Raw genomic sequence first — 23713 nt, 5'->3', positions numbered from 1 at the left:
GTTTCTAGAGGATGTTCTAATGAATACTGAAGTGAAACTTCTAAACACAGTGTAGCTGGCATTTTGGAGGTTTGTTGTTTTTTTTTTTTTTTTCAGATCCAGCTTTAATCTATGACAAGTGTGTGGAAGAGGAAGATGGCTTTGAAGGTACCTTGGACATATTTCCCCCTGGTTATAACTCCAAGGCTCTAGAGCCTCAGCTATCAGGTGAGTCCTTTCCTGCCAGTCTTTGGGCCCCTCTGGGAAGAGAGACAGGAGGTTGTCTCTTTGTGCTTGATCTATTCCATCTCAAGAGTAAGAATCCTGGCCACTGGGATAGCGCATTGGGGCTGATAGTTGTTGATCTCCTAGGTAAGATGCTGGTCCTTGATTACATTCTGGCGGTGACCCGAAGCCGCAGCAGTGACAAAGTAGTGCTGGTGTCCAATTACACTCAGACATTGGACCTCTTTGAGAAACTCTGCCGAGCCCGAAGGTAGGGAAGAGCTGCCATAGGGATACCTCACCTACTGTGTTCGTAGGAAAAACAGGTGTTTGGATTGGTGGATGTGGGCCAAAATGCAGGCACAGGAAGGACTTTCCAGATGTTTGTTCCTTTATTGCTCCATCTCCAAACAGAGTAGCCCCTGTTCTTTCAGGTACTCCACAGAACAGTCCTGGCCCCTCAGCTCCTTGCCAGTCCCTTTGGGAGTTTAGGGTTTCAGGTTATATATGAACAACCTTCGAGAGTGGTTGGTTCTATCTCTTCAGTAGCTCTGGCTCCAAGGACACTGTACTTACTCCTCTTTTTTTAATTGGAGGATAACTGTTTTACAATGTCGTGTTAGTTTCTGCTGAACAACAATATGAATCAGCCATAAGTATATATTCTCTCTTAAACCTCCCTCTCCCTCATCTCACCCCTTTAGGTCATCATAGCACCAGGCTGAGCTCCCTGTTATAGCAGCTTCCTACTAGCTATGTGTATATACAGTCAGTTTGTCCAACCCTCCCCTTCCCCCACTGTGTTCTGTTTACTTCTTGATTTGATCTTTGGATCCCCCTTCAGGTACTTATATGTTCGCTTAGATGGCACGATGTCCATTAAGAAGCGAGCCAAGGTTGTGGAGCGCTTCAACAACCCGTCGGTAAATGCATGGCCACTGTCCCCATGCTACCAGTGGGATACCATGAGAACTAAGGGTTGTTAAAGAATTTATAAGGGGCCTCTGCTTTAGGGCCTCTCTTTTTTTTTTTTTCTGGTGGGTGTGGTAGGGTTAGGCTAGTTTATGAAAGCTGTGCTGGGAACTGAGCTTGTGGGCTGATAAATTGGCTGGTAGGCAGGCAAACTGGCAGTCCACATGTGAGAGAACAGTTGGGTGGTCTGAGTAAGATTCTTAATTTGGGGTATAAGCAGTTCTTTTCCTTCTTTTTCCAGAGTCCTGACTTTGTTTTCATGCTAAGCAGCAAAGCTGGGGGCTGTGGCCTCAATCTCATCGGGGCTAACCGACTGGTCATGTTTGACCCTGACTGGAACCCAGCCAATGATGAACAAGCCATGGCCCGGGTCTGGCGTGATGGTCAAAAGAAGACCTGCTATATCTATCGCCTACTCTCTGTAAGGATGGTGGTAATGTTCAGAGTAGGGGTGGGTCATGGAATAAGACCTTCAGGATCACCTTGGGTGTTTCTCATTGCCTCTGTGTGGCCCCTCTGCCTGTAGTGGTGAGCAAGGTATGGGCTTAGCCTGGAGCCCTTCATTCTGCTCTCTCCCCTCTCTCTACCCTGTTCGTCAGATCCTTTTTACTGTGCTCTCTGGATGCCTGTAGATAATAAACTCCCCTATGGCCTCATCCTTTTCACGGGACACTTGCTTTCTCTTAAACCTGATTTCTTCTGTGCCGCTTGCCTTGTAGTCTTCTTATATTCCATCTTATGGGTCTAAGTGGTGGTAATGGCATTCTCCAGGTTCTCAGTGATCAATCAGACCATCCATCCTATAGTACCTCTTCTGAAGCTCATGTTGCCTTACTTAACTACCCTCTTTTCTTCCTTGCTACAGTTATCTACCTTCTGCTGTTTGCCTAATTCATTAATAAGTTTGGACACCAGCTCAGTCTTCATTACTTCCACAAATCCAGCTATCTTCCTGGGTGACTTCAGGGGCCATGCAGTTTTCCAGCACTCTAGCCTTCATGTTTCCTTGACCTCTACATCTGTTTCAGTCTAATGTCCTTAGTTACTACCTGCCCCAGTTCCTCCCAATCAGGCTTGACTTCCCTTACTATTCAACCTGATCCTCCCTGTGCATCCTTTCTGCCACTCTTCCTGTAATACCTAGTCTTGGATCATTACAGCTGTTTGCAGCTTCTGCACCAGATAAAACTTGCATTTTTAGATTGGCACTACCATAAGTTCACATTCTCCATTTTGAGCTGGGTTGTATCTCATTTCCTTCAACAGCCACTTCAAGTTTTTCCCTCAGGTTTCCTCCTAATCCTGTCTTTCCTTCTTTCTGCAGAGACTTTGTCTTCTACCTCACAGAGAAAATGCAGGCTACCAAACTTAAAATTCTCTCACCTGCCTTCCTCTGTTCTATCAATCTCACATCTGCTTTTTTTTCCATTCTCCAATGAGAATCATTCCCTTCCTTTCTACTTGGGACACCATTCCAGCTCTGCTCTAGACCCTTTCCCCACTCTTTCCTTTCTTAGTTGATCAGTTTCTCCTTTATTCCCTTGATGTCTATGAACATGGTCGAGTAGCTCTCACCTTAAAAATAAGTTTCTGAACCCTCTCTTCCATTGTAGTGACTACCTAGGGTTATTTTCCATTCATTCACTGTCGGATTTTCCCAAAGCCTATCATCTCATCTTGTCTCACCAGTTTTGCCACTGAACCTGCTTTCAGTGTACTGTTGATTTCCTAATTACTAAAACAAGAGACTCTTGATTTTTTTTCTTTGTGTGTCTGGGACTGTTTACTGGCTGCAGATCTTAAAATTCTATCACCTACTGTGTATTTCTACTTTAATGTCTTGAGTATCCCCTTCTGAATTTTGTCACTTAATGACTGTTATCCACCCAACCCAAATATGAGTATCATCCTGTGGACCATTCTCTGCTTCCTAACCAGATTCCAATTATCATTGATTTTATTTTCTCAAAATGTCCTTTTTTTTGAAAGGGCATGCATTTTATTTTTTAAAAATTAATTTAATTGGAGGCTAATTGCTTTACAATATTGTGGTGGTTTTGCCATACACTGACATGAATCAATGTCAATTGATTCCATGGGTGTACATGTGTCCCACCATCCTGTCATTACTCTAATCTTCCTCACCATCCCATGCTAAAGTCACAGTCAATCTCCCACTTGGATTTTGCAGCAGCATCCTAATTCTTTACCTTTGGCCTTATCATAATCTGTTCTTCACAACTACTTCCAGAATGAGCCTTCCAAAAATTCTAGTTTTGCTTTGTACTTTCAGGACAAGGCCAAGCTCTTTAGCCTAGCATCCAAGTTTCTACAGTATGGGACTTTGTCAGTCCCAGCTCTTCCCCTACTGCTACCATTCTCTAGACAGGACTCCAATAGGCCAGGCTTATTGATTTTGTTCTTATGCCTGGAATGGCTTCTGTTCTTTCTTTGTAAACCATCTATTCATTTTTCAAGATTCAGCTTAAGGATGATCTTTACTTTCAAGCTCTTCAACATTATTTCATGCTACCGTCCCTCCTGTGGGTCACAGGATATCCTATAGAATTCTGTCCTTGTACCAGTTAGTTTATATGTCTGTCTCTCTCCCTCTCTAGTCTATGAGTTGAAGGATAGGGATCATATTGATTCTTCTTTGTATCTGGTGTTAGCACAGGGCCTGGCATATCATACCCAAATGATATTTATTTGAGTGAGTGAGACTTGGGCTTGGTGTGGAGGTCAGATAACGCTGCTGCAGATAAACCTCAGCTCATCCTAAAGAAATTTAGCCAGGCCCTGAAACTCTCCATCGGTACGGAAAATATCCTGGGTGGGCAGACATGTCCAAATTATATTCCTAAAAGATAGACTAGGAAAATGGGCTGAGCTGATCAGAGGTTATTGAGGCAAGACTCTTACTTCTCATTCATCTCCCCTTCTGCGCAGCTATAGTTTCAACCCCTGGGTTTTCCTGCCCCCTATGTATGGAGGTGACTTAGCCCTGGGCTCCACCCCTGCCCCCACCCCCCAGGCAGGAACCATTGAGGAGAAGATCTTTCAGCGTCAGAGCCATAAGAAAGCACTGAGCAGCTGTGTGGTGGATGAGGAGCAGGATGTGGAGCGACATTTCTCTCTCGGCGAATTGAAGGAGCTGTTTACCCTGGATGAGGCTAACCTCAGTGACACACATGACAGGTGGGTGGGGTGCCCCTGCTGGCCATTATCTCTCAACACCCTACACAGCATGCAGCTGGGACCCACAGTAACCACAGTTCTGTCCTCTGCCCCCAGGTTGCGCTGCCGCCGCTGTGTCAACAACCACCAGGTCTGGCCACCCCCTGATGGTTCTGACTGCACCTCAGACCTGGCTCAGTGGAACCATAGCACTGATAAGCGGGGGCTCAAGGATGAGGTACTCCAGGCTGCTTGGGATGCTGCCTCCACTGCCATCACCTTTGTCTTCCACCAGCGTTCCCATGAGGAGCAGCGGGGACTCCACCTTTAACCAGCTGGCCTGGTGTGTAGCTGTTAGAGGAAAGAGATGGGGAAAGGGGACGCCCTGCCCAATAGGGCACTGTTGAATTTTGTTCTCTGAGAGAAAAATCAAGAAGGGCTACGTGATGTTTGCCCAAAATTTATTTTATAAGAAAAATTTTGGTTAAAAAAAAGAGAGGAATAAAGGTATGAAAGGGACTGAGGCCTGGAAGCAGCATGGTAAGCCCAGCAGAGAGGAGAGGCCTGGTAATGGGCACTCCTGTCCTTCACTAAAGCCTGGGTACCTGCTTGAGAAAGGAAAGCAGGAACCCTGGGGCAGGGAAGGGGTCGGGGGCTGTCCTCAGTGACTGATGACCACTGAAACCTCCTGGCCCCAGGGTACTGGGTAAGGAAGCCAAAGGCTCCAAACCCAGGTGTGGGAATGCCTTAGCTGGGCCCCATCAAGGCCTCCAGGACCTCAGTGCAAGGGAAAAAGGAAAAAAGAGAAAAAAGGTAGCAGAAAGAGAAAGACAGAATTGGTGGTTGGGAGTTCTGGGCAGCCCACGCCTCAGCCCCTACAAGCTGATGGTACCGAGCATGGGCCTGTGAGGCATGGGCCCATCACATGGTGCTGACGTAATCTGCGAAGGCTTGCGATGAGTCCCACGAGTCGCTGACCACATGGCAGGTGGCCCGGAGCCGCCGGATGGCTTCCCTAGCTGTGACTGCATCCTGGTCCAGCCAGTTCTGGAAGAGGCGCAGGTGACCAAAGGCCCCACGGCCCCAGCGCTCCAGCCGCTTGGCAAACTCCAGAAGCCCATCTGGCTTGATGCAGTTGGAACTGGTAGGGGTGAAGATCAGAAACTCAGCAATCAATTAATCCCTGGTCTGTGTCCCTGCAGCTTTATCCCTTGTCATTTCCCACCCCCACGGGTACCTGATATCCAGCTGACAGAGAGAGGAGGATGAATCTTCTGAGAAAACATCTGCCAGGGCCAGTAGGCCAGCATTCCCTGGGGAGATGGGGAGAAATGCTCATCACCTTCACCCCAGAATAGGAAACAAAGGTATCCCAACCCAATTCTGGCTGGAGAGAAGCCCAGCCTCCTAAAGCCCCAGCACAACTGTATATCCCAACCCCTGTCTTCCCAGTGGAGAGGTCTGTGCCTTCACCCACTGAGTTTCTAGGTCAGAGGACTGGCTCCTTCCCCCTCTCCCTCCTCAGGGCCCTGTCCCCACCCAGGCGGTTCCCTGGCAGCCGGAGGCCCTTCAATGTGGAGTTGCCCTTCATAGCAGCAACCATCTCGGGCAGAAACTGGGCTGGGCGCTTCTCAAACAGACGGCAGAAGGAGAAGGTAATCTCTGTAAAGAAAAATTGGAACAAGTTCTGGTGGCAGCCTGAGAACTGGTGCTGTCCCACCTGCCCCCAGGGCCTTAAAAAGGGTTATAAGCATTTTAGAGAGTCCCAAGAGAAAATAATTTGTCCAAATCCTCAGCAAGGTTGCAGCTAAGTCAGGATTCAAGCCAGAGACTGAGCCTATGTGGAGACTCTAGATGGACAGTTCTCCATTCACTCCCTTTTATGCAGGGGTGGACATTAGTGACAAGTCTCTGAGGGGGGCCTGATAGCACATCTGTCCCTTCCCACCACCACCATTTCTGTCAGCAAAAAAAGAATACTTTTACGTGAGGTAATCTACAAGTGACTAATTTCCCATGTTTAGGATAGGAATGGTTAGACTGGGGACCATCTAGAAGGAAGGTGATGTAGGTTCTATAATTTTATAGTTATGAGGACGTAAGACTAAGACAAGAACAGTGGCTTGTTGACTCGGTGAGACCGTGGCAGTTCTGCGGTGAGGACCAATGAGTCCCTGGGTTCTAGATGAAGAACTTACCTTGAAGAGTCAGATTCTGTAGCAAAAAGAGCACCTCACTCTGACAGTCAGCCAGATTCATGTCGTGGAAGCTCAGCCTCTTTAGGGTTAGGTTATACTCTGGATTGGGAGAAAGTTCATGGACCTTAGCTTTCCCAAAGAACAAAGTCCCCTTCTATTTTCTTCCCTTTATCATTCTAGCTGGATCATACCTTTGAGTGTCTGCAACACAAGCCCAAAATCTTGGGGAGAGGCAAAGGTGGCACTATCCAGGGACAGTTGCTGCAGAGAACCTGAGGCCTTCAGTACAGAGCAGAGCAGTGGGGCTGGCTGGGCTCCCCGTGGAAATCCCATCTCCAGCTGTTCCAGGCAGTTTTCTGGATATGGTAGGAAGAGAAGATTCCAACTGGTCATATCTACTTCACTCCCATTGCGGTCTCATCCTGTCCTTAAGGGATTCACTGAAAAATCTACTTGTCCTTGAGTGCCTATATACGCTGGCAGGATGCTAATACACAGTTTAGTCCTTGCCCTTAACGGTGCTTTTAATCCAAGAAGACTACTCAGACACAAGTATAAGAAAGGAGTATGGACAGTGGTGGGCTCAAGTGGCACCAGTGGTAGAGAAACTGCCTGCCAATACAGGAGACATAAGAGACATAGGTTTGATCCCAGGATTGGGAAGATCCCCTGGAGAAGGAAATGGCTACCTACTCCAATATTTTTGCCTGGAGAATCCCATGGACACAGGAGCTTGGTGGGCTGCAGTCCGTGGGAGTCACAAACAATCAGACATGACTGAACCAACTTAGCACATGCAGAATGGTGGGATATGAGACATGTAGGAACTAAGGGAACATATAGCATGGGGACTCATCAGTTTGGTTCTTGGTTCAGACCCCTTTATGGAACAGATGTGCTAGTGACTCCCTCCTAGGCTAGTGTTGGTCTGAGATCTATCCAACCCATGTTTATCTTTAAAATTGAAATTCACTCAGTTGTGTCCCAAGTCTTTGTGACCCCATGGACTCTACAGTCCATAGAATTCTCCAGGCCAGAATATTGGAGTGGGTAGCCTTCCCTTCTCCAGGGGATCTTACCAACCCAGGGATCAAACCCAGGTCTCCCACATTGCAGGAGGATTCTTTACCACCTGAACCACCAGGGAAGCCCATCTTTAAGATTAGCAGGCTCTAAAGGGAACAAATTATAGATAAGCCAGGAATGTGGTGGTTTAGAGACCTGGATTAGAAACCTTTGCCTGGCCCACACAAATACACCTGCACATTTGTGAGGAAATACACGCACACAATGCTTCACCTGGTATCTCCTCATCCCCAATTATGTTGCTAGGGGTCCCTGCATTCCCAGGCACAGCTGGGTTGTCCCTCTGGCTGGGGTGGTCCACACGGATAGAGAGGACCCGCAGCAGGGGCAGGGCTCGCACAATGGCACGTGTCAGCTCCAGGATGGGCAGTGGTGAGAACAGGTCACTGAGATGCAGGGCACGGAGGCGGCATCCAGCCTGGACTGACAGGGCCCGCAGGCTGTCCAGTAGACGGAAGATATTAGAACCCAGGCCTATGGCAGGAAAGACATTGGGTTAATCGTGGGAGTTACATCAGGGATAACATTGAGAGACAACTTCAGATATTTTCTATTAAACTACCAAATCTGAGCTTTGGATCAGATTATTTTCAATGATTCTCAATTATTCATCCATTGTCTTGCTTTTTCCTCAGGTAACCAGCCGACTGGTGTCTACTCTACTGGGTCATACCCTCAAGCATCAGTCAGGCCAGAGTCACAAAACATGATAGAATGTGGGGCAGCATGTGGTTGCTAGCTGAATGATGGACCTAGACAACAGCAGAGACCTCTGAACTTTTCCTGTAGGTCATGGGTAACATTTAAAACTAAGCTGGAGAATGACAGTGATCCAACAAGGAATACTTTAAAAGTGTCACTGGGTGGGAATGGGGCAGAAAACCATATCCCACAGAAGGGAGTAGTAGGATCCAGAAAGGTTAGGGTAATTAATGCCACAAAGCAAATAATCCTGTGGAAGCTACATACCTTTATCTCTGGACTGAGCAGGCTCCTGTTGATTCATTTAACTAAACCTTAACTAGCCCCTGGTAAATGGGTTTTTATTTTTATTTTTTGCTAGATAAGTCATGAGCAGCAGATCTTGTTCCTACCTGATAACAAAAGCATGGGATGAGAACTGGGGAAATAAGAGTACTGTGAAAATAAAAGGATGGCTACTTAACACCCAGGCTAGCTTACATCAGTAAAGACTTTCCAGGCAGGTCCTAAACATAAAAGAAGCTAAAAGGTGGAAGAAGAGTGACTGGCAGAGTAAACTTTGGATATATCAAGACCTGAAGGAGAAAGTAGCAGGTTCCAAGAACTGAAAAATTCTCAATTTGGCTGGTGTGTGAAGTATGAGGGAGGGAAGTATTCAACTATAGAGGTGAGCAGGGATAAGAACATGAATGACCCTGTAAGTAAAATTTAAAAGTAGGTGACAAGAAGCCACTGAATTTTTAGATGAATGAGTTACAGATTTGCACTTTGAAATTACTTTGATTGTGGCATAAACAACTATGGTGAGTATGGAGGAACTGCTGAAATGATGAATCCAGGTGAGAAGTAATGATAATCTGATTTAAGGATGTGGCGATAAGTGATTCTGACAGATTGTAAAGATATAACTTGTATCTTTAATATATGTGGAGTAAGAGATATATCTTTATGTGGAGTAAGAATCCAGGTTTCTTTTAGGCAACTGAATCATCTGTGATGTCACTGAGAACAGAAGGAAGAAGATGAATTCAGCTTGGGGAATGTGGTTTATAAATACTGTGATTCCTAGTTGTCAGATGGAAAAACTGGTCTGAGTTAAGACAGGTGCTGATGTCAAAATGGGGGTGTCTTCAGCATGGTTGGCCTTTGAAATCAAGGAAATGGACAAAATTGTCCAAGAAATGTGTCAAGTGGGAGAGCTTTGAGAAACTGAATATTAGGGCAAATAATGTCCAGAAGGGAGAAAAGGTCAGAGGTAGTAGAAGTGAGACTATTACGTAAAGAAGAAAATGCAGAACAGTAGATGTCAAGAATTAATATGAGGACTAAAAAGTATATATTGGACTTAGCAACACAGATAACCTTAACCTGGGTCACCTCTAGGTCCACAATGCAGTAGAGGGAATGTAAGCAAGGCTGAAGTGGCTGTGAGTAGAAGAAAGCACAGAGAACTCTTAAGGTTGTCTATGAAGGGCAGGAGAGAATAGGACAGTAGTTCGTAAGTAGAATATATGGAAGAGGTATGGTGGTGGTTTTTGGTGGATACCTGATCCAGAGAAGAGAGGCAGCGTTGAGTAGTTAGTGCTTTAAAAGCATGAGGTCTGGATCCAGGTTACCTGGGTTTGAATTCTAGGTCTATAATTTATCTACTTATCCTGAGCAAGTCACTTGGCTTCACAATTTTAAGGATTAAACCAGTTTTGAGAATATTTGAAGTATGCCAGGCACATAATAGGCAGTATATAAAAGTTCTTATTAAGGCATTTGAAAAACAAGCTTTCCTAGGGAGGTGAGTGTATGGATCCAGAGCAAAAGCAAATGAGTTAGCCTTAGACAGGACAGCCATTTATCCCACTGATGAGAAGAGTGCAAATGTAGAAGTTTATAGGTTGGTTAACAAGTTGAAGGAGTTCATGTGTGATGGCTTCTATCTTCTCTGTGAAGCAGGTGAGGTTTGCTAAGAAAGGAAAAGAGGAAAGGACTTGGAAGTAGTAGAGTAGGAATGCAGCTGACATTGCAAACAGGGTTCATATGAGGTTGATGACCAGGAATGTATATAGTACACCAGTCTGCAATTGTGTGACTTTAGCAGCATTCAGCAGCATAGGCAGATTCCTGGGTTTAGTCAGAACTGAAGTTTGGCTAGCTGGGCCCAACAAGGTAGGCAAGAACTGAGGACTGTTAGGCAGGTTGCTGGTCTGATCTTTTTAAAAAAAACATGTCCCACACCTTTTTGTACAGCTCCATTGATATGACAGGTAAGATACAACCTCAGCCCTCTCCTTAGGCCTATATACATTATACTCTCCCACCTGCCCTTGGTTAGCTGACCATATCTAAACTAGACTTCAGATTCTCACTGCTCCTCAGGAGCCCCTGCTTCCAACTAGATCAAGCCATAGACCATATATCCATCTTCTGTAGCATGAGCCTGTCACTAAGTCTCTTCCCTGAAGTGGGTAGGGCCACATCTCTGGTTTCCTGATCATATCCCCTATCCGCCTGCCCCCCACCCCGCCCCGCCAGCCCCCGACAGGGTTGGGCACAGCTGGTGCTGCTGGGAGACCAAATCAGCCCTCCAGGGCACTCACCATTATAGGAGAGTGTGAGGCTCTCCAGAGACACCCAGGAGCTCAGCAGGTGGCACAGTGTCAGAGCCGCCTCTGTGGAGAGTGGAACTGTGAAGAGCTCCAAGGTGGAAATGCTGCGGAATCGTTGGGAGGCTTCCAGTGCTGGAAGCCCCAGGCAGCTGGGATCTGATCCATCCAAAGCTCCACAAGCCACTTCTCCAATTTCCATCTCTTCCCCATCCTCTTTCTCACCCGCCACAATGAAAACAAAGTCATACAGGTCTTCAGATTCTGCGCCACACCCCTGACGGGTGCGAGCACCCTTCTTCCCTGCAGCTCGCTTAAAACGCTTTAGGGGCTTAGGCTGTGGGGCTGAGCTGGCTGGAGCCCGTTTAGATGAGGATGTGGAAGAAGAGGAAGCAGAGGCAGAGGAAGTGGTGGCTGGAGCAGAAGGTGGGCGTTTCGTGCCAGGAGCCTCATGGGAGGTGGCTGGAGGGAGTGGCTCCCTCTTAGCGTCTGTGCCGCCTGCCGTCAGGCTCTCCTGTGTGCTCCGGCGTGTTACCCGAGTGGCAGGTGCAGCTCTTGCCGTCTGCTTGGCTTCACTCTTACGCCGGGAGGCCATCAGAGCTGCAGCACAACGCTCAGCAGCATCTCGGCGAGGCCGGCGGGAGCCCAGCAAAAGCGACCCTTCATCTCGGGATGGGGCCCGGCCTCGGGAGGCCTCTCCACAGAGGCGGCAGGGCAAACCACCAGGGCCTGGCTGCCAGAAGCCAGCACTCATGGTGAGGATAAGAATGAAAAGGGCTGACTCGGGCACAGGCCAGGAGTACAGTGACACCTGGCTGACAGCCCCATGGTGAATAAGCTGATGTAACAGCTGCCGAAGTGACTGCTGAGCAGCCACATCGGAGAACAGCAAGTGGCGGAACTTAAGGGTGTGCAGGGAACTGGCCAGGGTCTCCAGAACCCTGCGGTTAGGCTCGGCCACCAGCTCAGTTGCACCCTGCAGCATGTTGCAGATGGTGAGCTGCCGGACATGGCGGGAGCTATGCAGGAGAGGTGAGAAGCGCTGGTCACAAAGACGCCTGTCAGAAGACACATCAATGGTCCCACGTAGAACATGGGAAAAAAAGGCCTCCATAAACTTGGCTCGCCAACAGGTCACGCTCTGAAAAGCAGAGAACATTCCAGACAGCTGTGATACTAAGTGCTACCCATGGGATCCAGTTTCCTTCCTTCCAATAGCTAGCTATTTACTAAGCCAGGTAATGTTCTAAATAACATACAAGTTCATTTAATCCTCACATCTTTGAGGTATATATTACTATTAGATCCAATTTACAGGTAAGAAAAACAAGGCACAAATGTTATTGCCTGTGGTTATATAATTAAGTGTAGGATTAAGATTTGAAACTCAGGAGGGAATAATTCCTTGGCAGTCCAGTGGTTAGGACTCTGAGCTTTCACTGCCAATGGCCCAGGTTCAATCCCTGGTTGGGGAGTAAGAATTCCACAAGCTGTGTGGTGCAGCAAAAAAAAAAAACCTGAACCCAGGAAATTTGGTTCCAGACCAGAGACAGTTTTATCAAAATGTGTCTCGAGTGAAATACTTGTGTTATTTCATGTTTATTTTTAGAATCTGATCCTACCTTTTCATTCTTATCACTGCCACCTTTGTTCAGCCCCTTATTACCTAACATCTGGTACTTCATTAGCTTCCTGCTTGCTCTCCTTGTTTCCCTTCCCAAACTTTTGCACAAGTCCACTGGGTTTAATCTTTGTATTTAAAAACAACTCTGATTATATTGTTCTCCAATACCCCTATTGAAATCCCCACTGCCAAGGGGATCAGGGCAGCAGCACATTTGAAGTTCCTCAGCCTGGCAGGGAAAGCTGTCCACAATATGGCCTCTGCCTACCCCAGAAGCTGTATCTCCCACTTGCTCATGAAAGCTTTGCTTTGGCAAAACTGGTCACCTCATGGACCCAAACCTGCCTTTGTCCCTTCCTACATCTGCCAGAAGTGCTCTCCACTGCCTGGTCAAACAGACTTCCTGAAAGGACCTATCAACGTTTTGCTCTTTGAGGCTGTTCATTTCTCCGTAAGGTTGTAGATCTCACTGACTGGCCCCCCTTTCTACTCCACCTAGTTTTGGAACTCATTCTCAACTATTCATGTCTTTAGACAATGGTAAATATGTCTCATGGTATTGTCACTCTGCCTGTGTACATCATGTCTCATCCCAACCAGATCAGAAATTCCTGGAGAGGAGGGACCAAGTCTTAGTTTTCTCCAAGGTAATATTTAGATGGATATGAGGCTACTCTTCACCAGGCTGCTGCTGCTGCTGCTAAGTCGCTTCAGTCGTGTCCAACTCTGTGCAACCCCATAGATGGCAGCCCATCAGGCTCCACCATCTCTGGGATTCTCCAGGCAAGAACACTGGAGTGGGTTGCCATTTCCTTCTCCAGTGCATGAAAGTGGAAAGTAAAAGTGAAGTTGCTCAGTTGTGTCCGACTCTCAGCGACCCCATGGACTGCAGCCTACCAGGCTCCTCTGTCCATGGGATTTTCCAGGCAAGAGTACTGGAGTGGGGTGCCATTGCCTTCTCTGATACATTTAGAACTCTAAACACAAGTGATTTTTAATCTTTGGAATACATGAAATTTACTGTGGACTTTTTCTCCAAAATTCATATGCCATGTACCCAGACTTGGTGATTACATCTAAGATCCAAGCATCTTTATTTTCAAATCTCCCCCCAGATGATTCTGATGTATATATCAGAGATTAGGAACTACTGCTACTTACCTCAAAAGGACCTGCCTACCTCAAAAGGCAAATAGTTCTCTAAATCCCCATTCTTTCCTAAGGTGCATGGAAAGTCTGATGACTGAACAGTGCCAGCTCTGCCACATATTCAACCTCTTCATTTGTAAAATGTGGATAATATCACTTTCAGAGGTTTGTTGTAAAGATCAAATGAGTGTAAGTGTAAATTCAAGCACTTTATAAACTGTAAAATACAAAATGTAACTTTACTGTTGATGATAATTACCCTACATGGGAAATGGACTTAATGGAGGTAAAGCCTGTTAAGCAGGGTGCTTATTTAGCCTGAAGCAAAGGTAGGGGCCTGAGGTTCCTCACATCTAAAAATAAGACACTCCTTTTGGCTTCTACCCTACCTCCATGCATTCCTTCTACCAGATTGACCCTCAAAAGAGGTTCTTGTCAGGAGGTAGGCTCCTATTCTCAGGCAAAAGTGTCATTCCCTTTGCTGGAGCTGTTCCCTGAGAGTGCTGTAATAATCACGAATGTCTTCATGTTTGAGCTAACTGGATGGCAGCAATAAAAAGACCCCTCCAGCAGCAGTGTGGGGCATGAGGGGAGCAGGAAAAAATACCTGGCAACCAAATCAATACTTAGCCTTAATGGAAGTAAAGAAGGTATTCCTGAATCCTTCAATCCATCCTCACTCAACACATTTTTCACATATTTGCTGGCCTACACAATCTTGAAAGATACTTGCAGATAACCCTAGCAAGGCTTTAACTTCACAAGTGAAGTAGATGGTTACTATGAAATCTGGGGCTAAGATAATGGACAAGTGTGAAAATCAAGGTGTAAGTTTCCAACTACAGGCAGGTAGAAGATGAACTTTAGATAACTACGTGGGTTTTTCAGACATTTTATTGGTTCATGAAGACAATGGGAGAGAATACTTGAAATTGGAACACCTCAGACCTGTGATAACCAGTGAAAGCAACATGACATAGTGATTAAGAGCATGTGCTCTAGGGCCAGGCTGCCACAATTGGATAGGTCTGCCATTCACAAACTGAAACTTTTAGGCAAATCACTTTTCCTCTTTCTGTGTGTTTCATCATACATAAACTGAGGAAGATAACTATACCTACATGACAGAATTATGAAAATCAAATGTGTAAAAAAATTAGCTGACAACTCAATGGGTCCTTTTTGATGAATTAATGCATAAATAGCAACTTACTGTCACTTTATTCCATCACCACCTTGTACAAGATTCTATGCTAAAATTTCAAAGCTGAAAAATAACCTGAGACACCTAAGTAGTCCAAACTACTCATTTTGTGGACTTGTACACTACAGTTCAGACAATGCAAAGTAATTTGAATATTTTCTTTTGGGAAATGACAAACCATCAAAAAGGTGAAGTGGCATTTGCTTGCCAACACAACTAATCCTTGGCCCATCCACAATGGGCTGGTAGCTCAGGTACTGGTCAGGAAAAAATGTGTGTACAAACCAGGGAGAGCTAAATATTTTCTTATACTAAACTTTGAGAGCCATACTCAAACTATATATTGTCCATTGTTTTTCTGATAACAGGGATACTTTATGGAAGCAAATAAAAAATCATGTGTAAACTTTTTGGAGTGTATATGTGACAAGCCATAAGTATTTGTGCTTATAACACTGAGACAATTCTGAACAGTTTCAAATTCTGGGCTTTTTTTTAAAAAAAAGATTATACCACCACATCACTAAACATTTTTACCACTATGTATTTAACTATTTCTAGAATGACTAATAATTTTGAAAATATGGATGTACTATGTTTAATAATTTTTATATTATTGAATACTTAAATTGTTTATAACTTTGCTATAATGAACATCTGGAAATCTTCATGAGTATCTCAGTTTTTATATACCATAAAATATAATTTTAGTTGAATTTGAGCATTTTTTTAAGACTCTTGACAGTTATCATCAGATTACCCACCTACAAGAAGTAGCATTTCTGCTCCTGCCAACAACATATTAAAATGCAAGTTCTGTCCACCCCTGGAATTATCTCTTATAAAGAGGTAGAATTTTACTTTCCCATTTTTTATTATTAATGAAATTGAACATTTTGGTATACTTTGTGACTTATGCAAATCTTTATTTTACTGTTTGCCTTTGTCTTATTCTCTGTATCCTTTTATTTTGCAAATATTGGTGCAAACATTCATAATTTCCTAATTTATGCACCTTTTAAATCGTGTTTGGGCTTCCCTGGTGGTTCAGACCAATAAAGAATCTGCCTGCAAAGACCTGGGTTCCATCCCCCTGGGTTGGGAAGATGCTCTGGAGAAGGAAATGGCAACCCAGTCCTGTATTCTTGGCCTGGAGAATCTTTCACTAAATTGTGTTTAAAGCGTTGGCATTTTATGTGGCCAAATGTGTCTATATATTTTGTTGTTGTTGTTCTACCCATTTACTAGCACTATACCCTGAGACTAGACAACCAGTCACCTTTATTTTTAAAACTTGTTTTGTGCTTTTACTTTCTACAAAGTAATCTTTAATATAAATTTATTTATTATAATTGGAGGCTACTTTACAATATTGTATTGGTTTTGCATATAGAAATTGAGTATACTGTAAAGTGAAGCTCTTTTTTTTATTTTAAATTTATCTTTTAATTGAAGGACAGTTGCTTTACAGAATTGTGTTGGTTTTTCCCAAACAAGACTCTTAACTATTTTTTCCAGATGGTTAACCAATTACTAGAGAACCATTTATTGAATAATCCTTTATTTCCTCATTACTTTGTTTCCAGAATATCTATTTTAGAAACAGATCTCTTAATATACACATGTACTACACAGTTTGAAATACTGCTTTATAATAGGGCTGTGTCTATCTTGCGTACCACTGTATACTTAGAACCTAGCATAGTGCTTGGAACTGTACAGTAACTCAGTAACTTTTTGATTATGAATGAAGTGAAGGTTACTGTTACGCAAAAGTGGGAAGTGGAAGAAGACACTCTCTGAAATGGATATGTTCCAAGTTAAGACCTTTGTGTAGCTGACTGTGAGGCCATCAGGCCTGGGGCTTCCTAAATATTCTGAAATACTCTGAGACAAGGAAACAGCTAACAAACGGACATTTCTTTCCAGGAAGCTTGAGGTAATGGAAAAATCTTTCTCGAAGAGAAAGATACTGCAATCTCCATCACTTCCTAGTCAACCATACTACTTGGGAAACAGTGACAGAGTGAATCATGTTTCTTTAAAGATTGCAGAAAGCTATTTCCATTTTCTAACATTCTTGTGTCCACTTCTCTTCCTCTTAAGGCCTAAATCCTATACATAACGCCTGATAATTCCGTTGGCCCTCAGTGTCTGTGCTGAACGCCAGGGACTGCATCTAGATCTGGAAGTGGGAAGCTGAAGGAGATGGAGCTGAATGTTGCTGAACCTAGTGTATACTCACAAAATACATCTGCAGTTCCTGATAAGAGCTTGTCGTCTTGTCATCTGGCCTCATTCACCATGTAACACCCAATTCAAATGATTACTTCCTAGGAAAGGCTTTCTTGTTCTCTTTTCCTTCAACCTCCTTGCTACACTCAGTCATCTGACTTGCCCTGCCATACATGATGTATTTGTTTGCAGATTTCCCCAGTAAACTGATAGTTTCTCAAGACTAGGGATTATGTCTGTACTTAAAATATTTAGCATAAAACATGGTATGTGGTAAGCTGGAGTAAATGTTTATTGAACTTAGTCTGCCCTGTCACCTGATTATGCAGCAGCAACAGAGATGAGAGCTCCGTTGAGTTATATCTGAACCAATGAATAATAGAATCTTAGGGCTAAGAGGAGTCCTAAAAGTCATCTTGTCCAACATCTCCAACAATGCTGAATTTCTTTTACAATACCCTTGTGTCAGGTGGTTATCTAGACTCTATAAACACTTAGTGATGGGAAGCTTATTACCTCTGGAATTAGCTTGTTTCATCACCAATAAGCTCACAGTTTAAAAATTCTACATTCAGCTTAGCAAAAATTTATCTTCCTTTAGCTTCCACCCAGAACAAACCTATTAATCCCTCTTTCAGATATTTTAAGACAGTTCATATTGCTCAAGTCTTCTCTTTTTCAGGAAAAACATCTCCAGTCTTCCAAATGTGACTCACAAGATGTGGCTTTGACTTCTTTCTCCATACTCCAGGGATAGCCTGACCACTGCAGAGTCAAGCAGGTCTATCATCCCCCATGTCCTGAGGTCTACATTATAGTTATATTAGTTCACACAGTTCAGGATACAGTCATTATATGAGTGGTTTCAGCACACTGTAGACTAAACCCCCTTAATGTTTTTTATACTAGCTGCTGCTAAGTCAGACCCCTCCACCCACTACCCTGAGGTCATGAAATTGGAATTTTTTAGACTCAAGAGTTGGTTTATTCTGTTCAATTTCATCCTGTTAGGTTTGGCCATTGTTCCAGCCCTATCAAGACCTGAAACCAGGTTCTGCCATCCAAGATGATCACTATCTTTCCCTGTTTTATGTCACCTGCAAACATGGTGAACAAGCAAGTCAGTGACGAATGTTAAACAGGAAAGAACTTTGTGACAAGCCCTTGGAGTCCTCTTCTCAAATTCATCCCATGCCTGCCCCTGCACTTTACCAGTACCCAGCTTGTGTTTGTGTGCTATTCCTGCTTTCACCGTGCAAAGTCAGGCCAGAGCTCTACCTGATGCCTTAACTTACTTCCAAACTGGAAGGCCTTGTCTTCATCAGCTCATCCCATAGTCGGCGCCAAATGGCCTGAGTGGAGAGGCCTGTAGAGAGAAATATCACATTTACTTGGCTACTCCTTGGTCTCCATGACTGAAGTACATCAGCCTTTTAATGTCCTTTTCTAGGTACACAGGAGCAATATGGCAGTCTGGTAAAGAGCACTGGCTCTAAAGACAGACTGGGTTTAAACAGCAGAACAGTCTAGCTGTGTGACCTTGAGCAAGTTACTTAATTTTTCTGTACCTCAGTTTCATTATCTACAAAATGTAGTTAATAATAGTGATCTTGCAGAATTGATGAAAATATTAAATAAGTTTCTCCAGATAGAGTGCCTAAATCAGTGCTTGAGACAAGGATGAATGTTAGCTGTTAACATGTATTTAATGAGGAGCTTAGGAGGTAGTCTGATAAAACAGAAAAACTAAAATTTCAAAAGATTTGGGCTTGGGAATTCCCTGGCAGTGCACTGGTTAGGACTAGGTGCTTTCACTGCCAGGGCCTGAGTTCAATCTCTTGTTGGGAAACTAAGATCCCTCACGCCATGAGGCAAGACCAAAAATGCCCAAAACAAAAGATCTGTGTTCTACCTGGCTTTGCTCTTAATTGTGGTGTGCCTGTGGTTCCATTTTTATTAGTAAAATGGGGATCAAATACCTGTTTTATGTTTCACAGGACATTGAGAAATCAGATAAGAAAATAGGTGTGAGGGTACTTTTTGAAAAGCATGAAGTTCTATGCAGGTATCAAGTGTCATATTTACCTGAAGAACATCATGGTGCCTTGCTTACAATCACTGAGAAAGAGACAGAAAAACACTCACCTTTCTTGAGGGCAGTTTCCTCAATCCTCTCCAAGTAATATATATTGAGCAGAGGTAAGATGCTTTGAAGTATTGGGCCTGGGAGGGCTACAAAAACCAAACACAAAATTTACTTTTTTCTCCCAGGGTTGCAAGCATTATTTATTCTACTGGAAAGGAAAACAGAAAGACAGACTTCTCATTTGACAAGTAGAATCTTTAGAAGCTAACCTAAGTCTAATTCAAACTCTGGTCCACTTATCTTCAGACACTTAGTTTGCAGCGGGAATTTCAGAGGCATGCACATCTTCAAGGGTGAGATAATCCCACAAAGCAAACAGATGGGCTCATTTAGGAGCTGGCAGTTCACTTCTGCCCAAGCATAATGAACCATTCTGCATTTAAAAGGTCCTATTGAATATGTGTGATTTTAAAAAGTCCTTTATAATCTGAGCCCTACTAACTTCTCCAGCTCCCTGCTTTGCCCCCTATACTTCAGTCATACTAAACTACCTTTTTTCATTTACCTACCTCCCTGCTTTCTGCCTCTGTGCCTTTGTTATGCTGTTCTCTCCATCAGGAATGTTCTTGCCATTTTCAGCGTATCAACTACTCATCTTTCATGTATCACATGCCCTTTACTAAGCCTTTTCTGAATTCCCTTCTCACTCTTCCAGACTGGCCACTTCCATCCTTTGGGCTCCCACTGTACCCTGAACTAGTACTTTCCTATGAAGAATAGAAATAATTAGGTTCTATACTCTTAATTCAATATATCTTAAAAACAAAACTGGCTCCTGCTAACTTCCCTAGATCTGAGAGTCATTATAATATTGTGGCTAAATGGTATAGTCTCTAGAGTTGGGACAAAACTGGGTGAAATACTGATTGTTATCACTTAGTTAATTATGAATTCATGGACAAATTAATGTCTTTGAGCCTCAATTTCCTTAATTTTAAAATGGAGATAATAATAACTAAGATTGTTGTGAAAATTAAAGATGACCATACTTGTAGACTTGAAGAGACCAGACTTGAAGACTGTACCGGCCATAATTTCACTAAATTTTAGCTATTATTATTCCTATTCTGTCAAAAGCTTCTCTGTCCTGCCAAGAACAAGTTTTAAGATCTTGATACCTAAGGAAATTCTTTTAAAACTTACATTCCAGGATCTTTTATCCTTACTTGTGCAGTAACTGAATCCTGATATCCAAGAGCTTAGTACAATTCTTTGTACATAGTAGGTACTCAATGTACCCGCTGAAGAAGAGCATTAATTCCGTTTGCTAATATACTAATGAAATACCTTTACTGCATTCAAGATAAAGTCCAAGTTCCATATCTTGGCATTCAAGGTATAACATACCTATTCTATTCCTCATTATATCCTTTCCTGCTGCCTCTACTCATTTTCCCCTTCTCTCTCCCTACACAAAGAAATGCTAGTGCACTACTTCCAGGAAGGCTTTCTTGGCTGTTAGCCCACACTGAGACCTTGCTCCAAAATAGCACTGCTAGCAGGCCTCTTACTTGGCCCTTCTAAGAGGCCTAACTTGATTCAGCTCTTTCTGTGTGACTGTCCACCTGGGCAAGGCCCATAGGAGCTCTTCCTTTGTCCCTCCAATATGCTCCTCTCTGTATAGCCATCCCCTTTCACAGACATTCTCATCCCCTATTATTCACAAATTCTTCTCTACCTTTCCTCAGTCTTCTTAAGCCAGGCTCTTCCTCGCTATTTTTCGTGTGTGTGTGTCAGCTGTGTCTGACCCTGCAACTCCATGGACTGTAGCCCACCAGGGTCCTCTGTCCACAGAATTTTCCAGACAAGAATACTGGAGTCAGTTGCCGTTTCCTCCTCCAGGGGATCTTCCCAACCCAGAGATCGAACCCGAGTCTCTTCTTTCTAGCTCATATCTTTAATGCTTTGCCTTCCCAACTTGGGAACTTCACCCTCAGTCCTAGTCCCTCTTAGGTTTAGCATTTTAGAAGTTCCAGGCTGACACAGCCAGATCCACTCTATCTTCTTCCAAATTCCCCAGGACTTTTCTGAGTCTCCTGCCCAGATCCAGAGACTTTTCTCCCATTCCCCCTGGGTCAGCCTGACCCTATTCTTTTTAGTTGTTGGTCCAGGGCCTCCACAATCCCCTCCCCCTCACCAGGCCTGAGGACTGCTAACAAGTCTTCCCTCACCAGACAAGACACTTGGGCCTCTTCAGGAAGGGTGCCCCACCCCCACTTCACCAAGGGCCTTCCTGCATCCTTGGACCTCCTTAACCACTCCACAGCTTTGGGGCTTATTCCTGAGTCCAGCTCTCCAAATTTCAGGGTCTTTTCTCCACATCGGCCTCCTCAGGGTGTAATCCAAATCCCCCATCCGAGGACCTTAAGCCCCGACTCCTGACCTTACGGGAGGCCTTCCTCAGGCCTTCCTCCAGGCAAAGACACCACCACACTCCCTGAGGCCTACACTAGACCCACTCACCGCCAGGGCCTAGGGCCTCCTCTCCTGCCATCCCCTCCCCCGTCCCGGGGCCTTCGGCCTGGCCTGGCCTGAGATCTCCTCACCCAACTTCAGCCCAGGCCTCCGGCCCCACCCCCTCGCACCAGCAGTCTGTCAGGCCCAAGGCCGCCTCAGCCCAGGCAGGCAGGCCTACCCCCAGAGCTCACTTTCCTCTCTTTCACACTCACTATCCGTGCCCACTCACTATCGTCCACCCGCGTTTTCCTCCTCAGCTGCCTGGCTGCCACCAGCAGTACCCACCCCATGGCCCGGCCTCCTCGCGCCCATCCGCCTGCAGGCCTCTCCGTTACTCGGCTTGCCCCGCCGCCGCTGTACTGCCAGGCCCCCCGACAGGCTATTCGGCTCACCGTCCCAGGCCCTCATCCCAGTGCCCCCGGCCACCCGCCTCTGCTACTCAGCCTGGGTGCCCTCAACCCAGGCCGGGCCTGGCGGTCCCGGCCGCTCTCAGGCCCCGGGCCTTCTTTCACTCCACCCGGACCCAGGCCCCCAAGCGGCGCCGCGCCCCCTCCCAGTTCGGGTTCCCCAGGCCCTCGCCGCGCCTGGGGCCTCCGTGGCCCTTCCCGCCTGTCCGTCATTCGCGCCTCAGTCGATTGCCGACCCGCTCCGGGCCTCCCTTCACCCGCTTCTGGCCCTTCCTCGCCGCTCCGGCCAATCCGAGCGGCCTCCGGCGCTCCGAGCCCTGCCCGTCAGTCAGTCGCTCCACTCAGCTTGGTACCCGAGGCCCTGGCCGTCAGTCAGTTCGCTCCCTCCAGCCCCGGGCCGTCAGAAAGGCCTTGGCGCCCCGAGCCTTTCGGCGTCTCCCGCAGCCCCATCCCCTCACTCTCCAGTCCGCTGGCTGTCCTCGCCCAGCGGCTTGGCCTCCACAGTCCCGGCCCCCACGGTCTGTCAGGCAGACAGCGGAGGCCGCGCGCCGTCAGTCTGGTTACGTTGCCCTGGGCCTGGCCTCCTGGCCTTAGGCCGGGCCTCCAGGCCTCGGCCCCCGCCCCCAAGTAGCAGTGCCATCGCTGCCCGTCCGTTCGACATCCGAGGTTCTGCAGCCCGACCCAGTCCGAGTGTCACTTCGGTGACCAAGGCCCGGCTAGTCAGCCCTGCCTCTTGTCGCCCGGGCTCTGCCCGCTTCACCCCAGACTGGGCCTCCTGGCCTCGCCCCCCGAGCCCCCCAGCCAGGCCGCGGTGCGGGTCCACCTGCCAGTTTGGTCTCCGTCTTTACTGTGCCCAGTCCTGCCAGTCACAGAATTCTTGCTCCGACCCGAAGGCCTGACTTCCAGTGCCCAGAGCTGGGCCTTGCCCCAGGCCTCCTGGCCTCGCCCCCCGCGCCCCCCGGCCGCTGGGCCGCCTCCGTTCGTTGCCAAAGGTAGCCCCTCATCCCGCGACTTACCCCACACCCCGCTTTCCAGAACCCCCATATGGGCGCTCACCGCCCGCCCGCACAGCTCGAACAGGGCGGGGGGAGCGCTGGGGCCCGAGGCCGAGCTCTTCGCTGGCGCCGCCTCCCGGGACGTGGCCTCCATGGTCGTTGCTGCCGCTACCTCACAGAACCAGCAACTCCGGGCGCGCCAGGCCTCGGGCGCCGCCATCTTGGGGAGGTGCGCGAGTCCGCGAGTAGCAGTCTCGGACCGCCATCTTGAAAAGGTCAGCAGTTAGGACGGTTCCATCGACGATGTGGGGAAGACTGGGAACTGCGCTAAAAGAATATCAAGTATTTTTGCATACTTCCCAAGTTTCTTAGAAAGCAACAATTCAAATAACTCCCCAGGTAAACATATTTGTGCCTGGTGTGGCTAAGTGGGTATTCCTTAGCAAATCCTTCTCTGGTGCAAATACCAGCTATCCCTGTCCCCTGCCTCTGGACGGTAGTACATGCCAATCGGAGCGTGTGTTCGCCACTACGACTAGTCTGCCGCACTTCCGGCCAGA

The 23713-nt window shown here is 46.1% G+C and overlaps 2 protein-coding genes across 4 annotated transcripts in view; one reads left to right on the top strand and one right to left on the bottom strand.

Annotated features, from left to right (window-relative positions):
- RAD54L (RAD54 like) overlaps positions 1–17093 on the top strand; it is a 38266-nt gene extending 21173 nt beyond the window's left edge. Inside the window, exons 13-19 of the mRNA XM_052637096.1 lie at positions 97–207; positions 352–475; positions 1049–1127; positions 1418–1597; positions 4211–4374; positions 4471–4696; positions 17020–17093. Coding sequence (XP_052493056.1) covers positions 97–207; positions 352–475; positions 1049–1127; positions 1418–1597; positions 4211–4374; positions 4471–4684 — 872 coding nt within the window. The 3' untranslated portion in view covers positions 4685–4696; positions 17020–17093. The remainder of the gene's footprint in view (positions 1–96; positions 208–351; positions 476–1048; positions 1128–1417; positions 1598–4210; positions 4375–4470; positions 4697–17019) is intronic.
- Positions 4798–23373, bottom strand: LRRC41 (leucine rich repeat containing 41). 3 transcript variants are annotated; one of them, XM_052637093.1, is made up of 11 exons: positions 22617–22637; positions 20973–21078; positions 19294–19380; positions 18444–18514; positions 10931–12077; positions 7851–8111; positions 6743–6907; positions 6552–6650; positions 5893–6015; positions 5591–5666; positions 4798–5494 (listed from the first exon to the last, which is right to left on the bottom strand). In XM_052637093.1, the coding sequence occupies exons 4-11, from the start codon at positions 18468–18470 to the stop codon at positions 5275–5277; spliced, it is 2118 nt and encodes a 705-aa protein (XP_052493053.1). In that variant the 5' UTR covers positions 18471–18514; positions 19294–19380; positions 20973–21078; positions 22617–22637; the 3' UTR covers positions 4798–5274. The 3 variants fall into 3 exon arrangements, with proteins under 3 accessions (XP_052493053.1, XP_052493052.1, XP_052493055.1); XM_052637092.1 differs by lacking the exons at positions 20973–21078; positions 22617–22637 and adding an exon at positions 23175–23373; XM_052637095.1 differs by lacking the exons at positions 20973–21078; positions 22617–22637 and adding an exon at positions 19804–19986.
- Between the last annotated feature and the right edge of the window lie 340 nt (positions 23374–23713).

Source organism: Budorcas taxicolor, chromosome 3 (genome assembly GCF_023091745.1).
Source record: "Budorcas taxicolor isolate Tak-1 chromosome 3, Takin1.1, whole genome shotgun sequence".
Lineage (NCBI taxonomy): Eukaryota > Metazoa > Chordata > Mammalia > Artiodactyla > Bovidae > Budorcas > Budorcas taxicolor.
The sequence above is the reverse complement of the archived record's forward strand: the minus strand, read 5'-3'. Positions and strand labels throughout refer to the sequence as shown.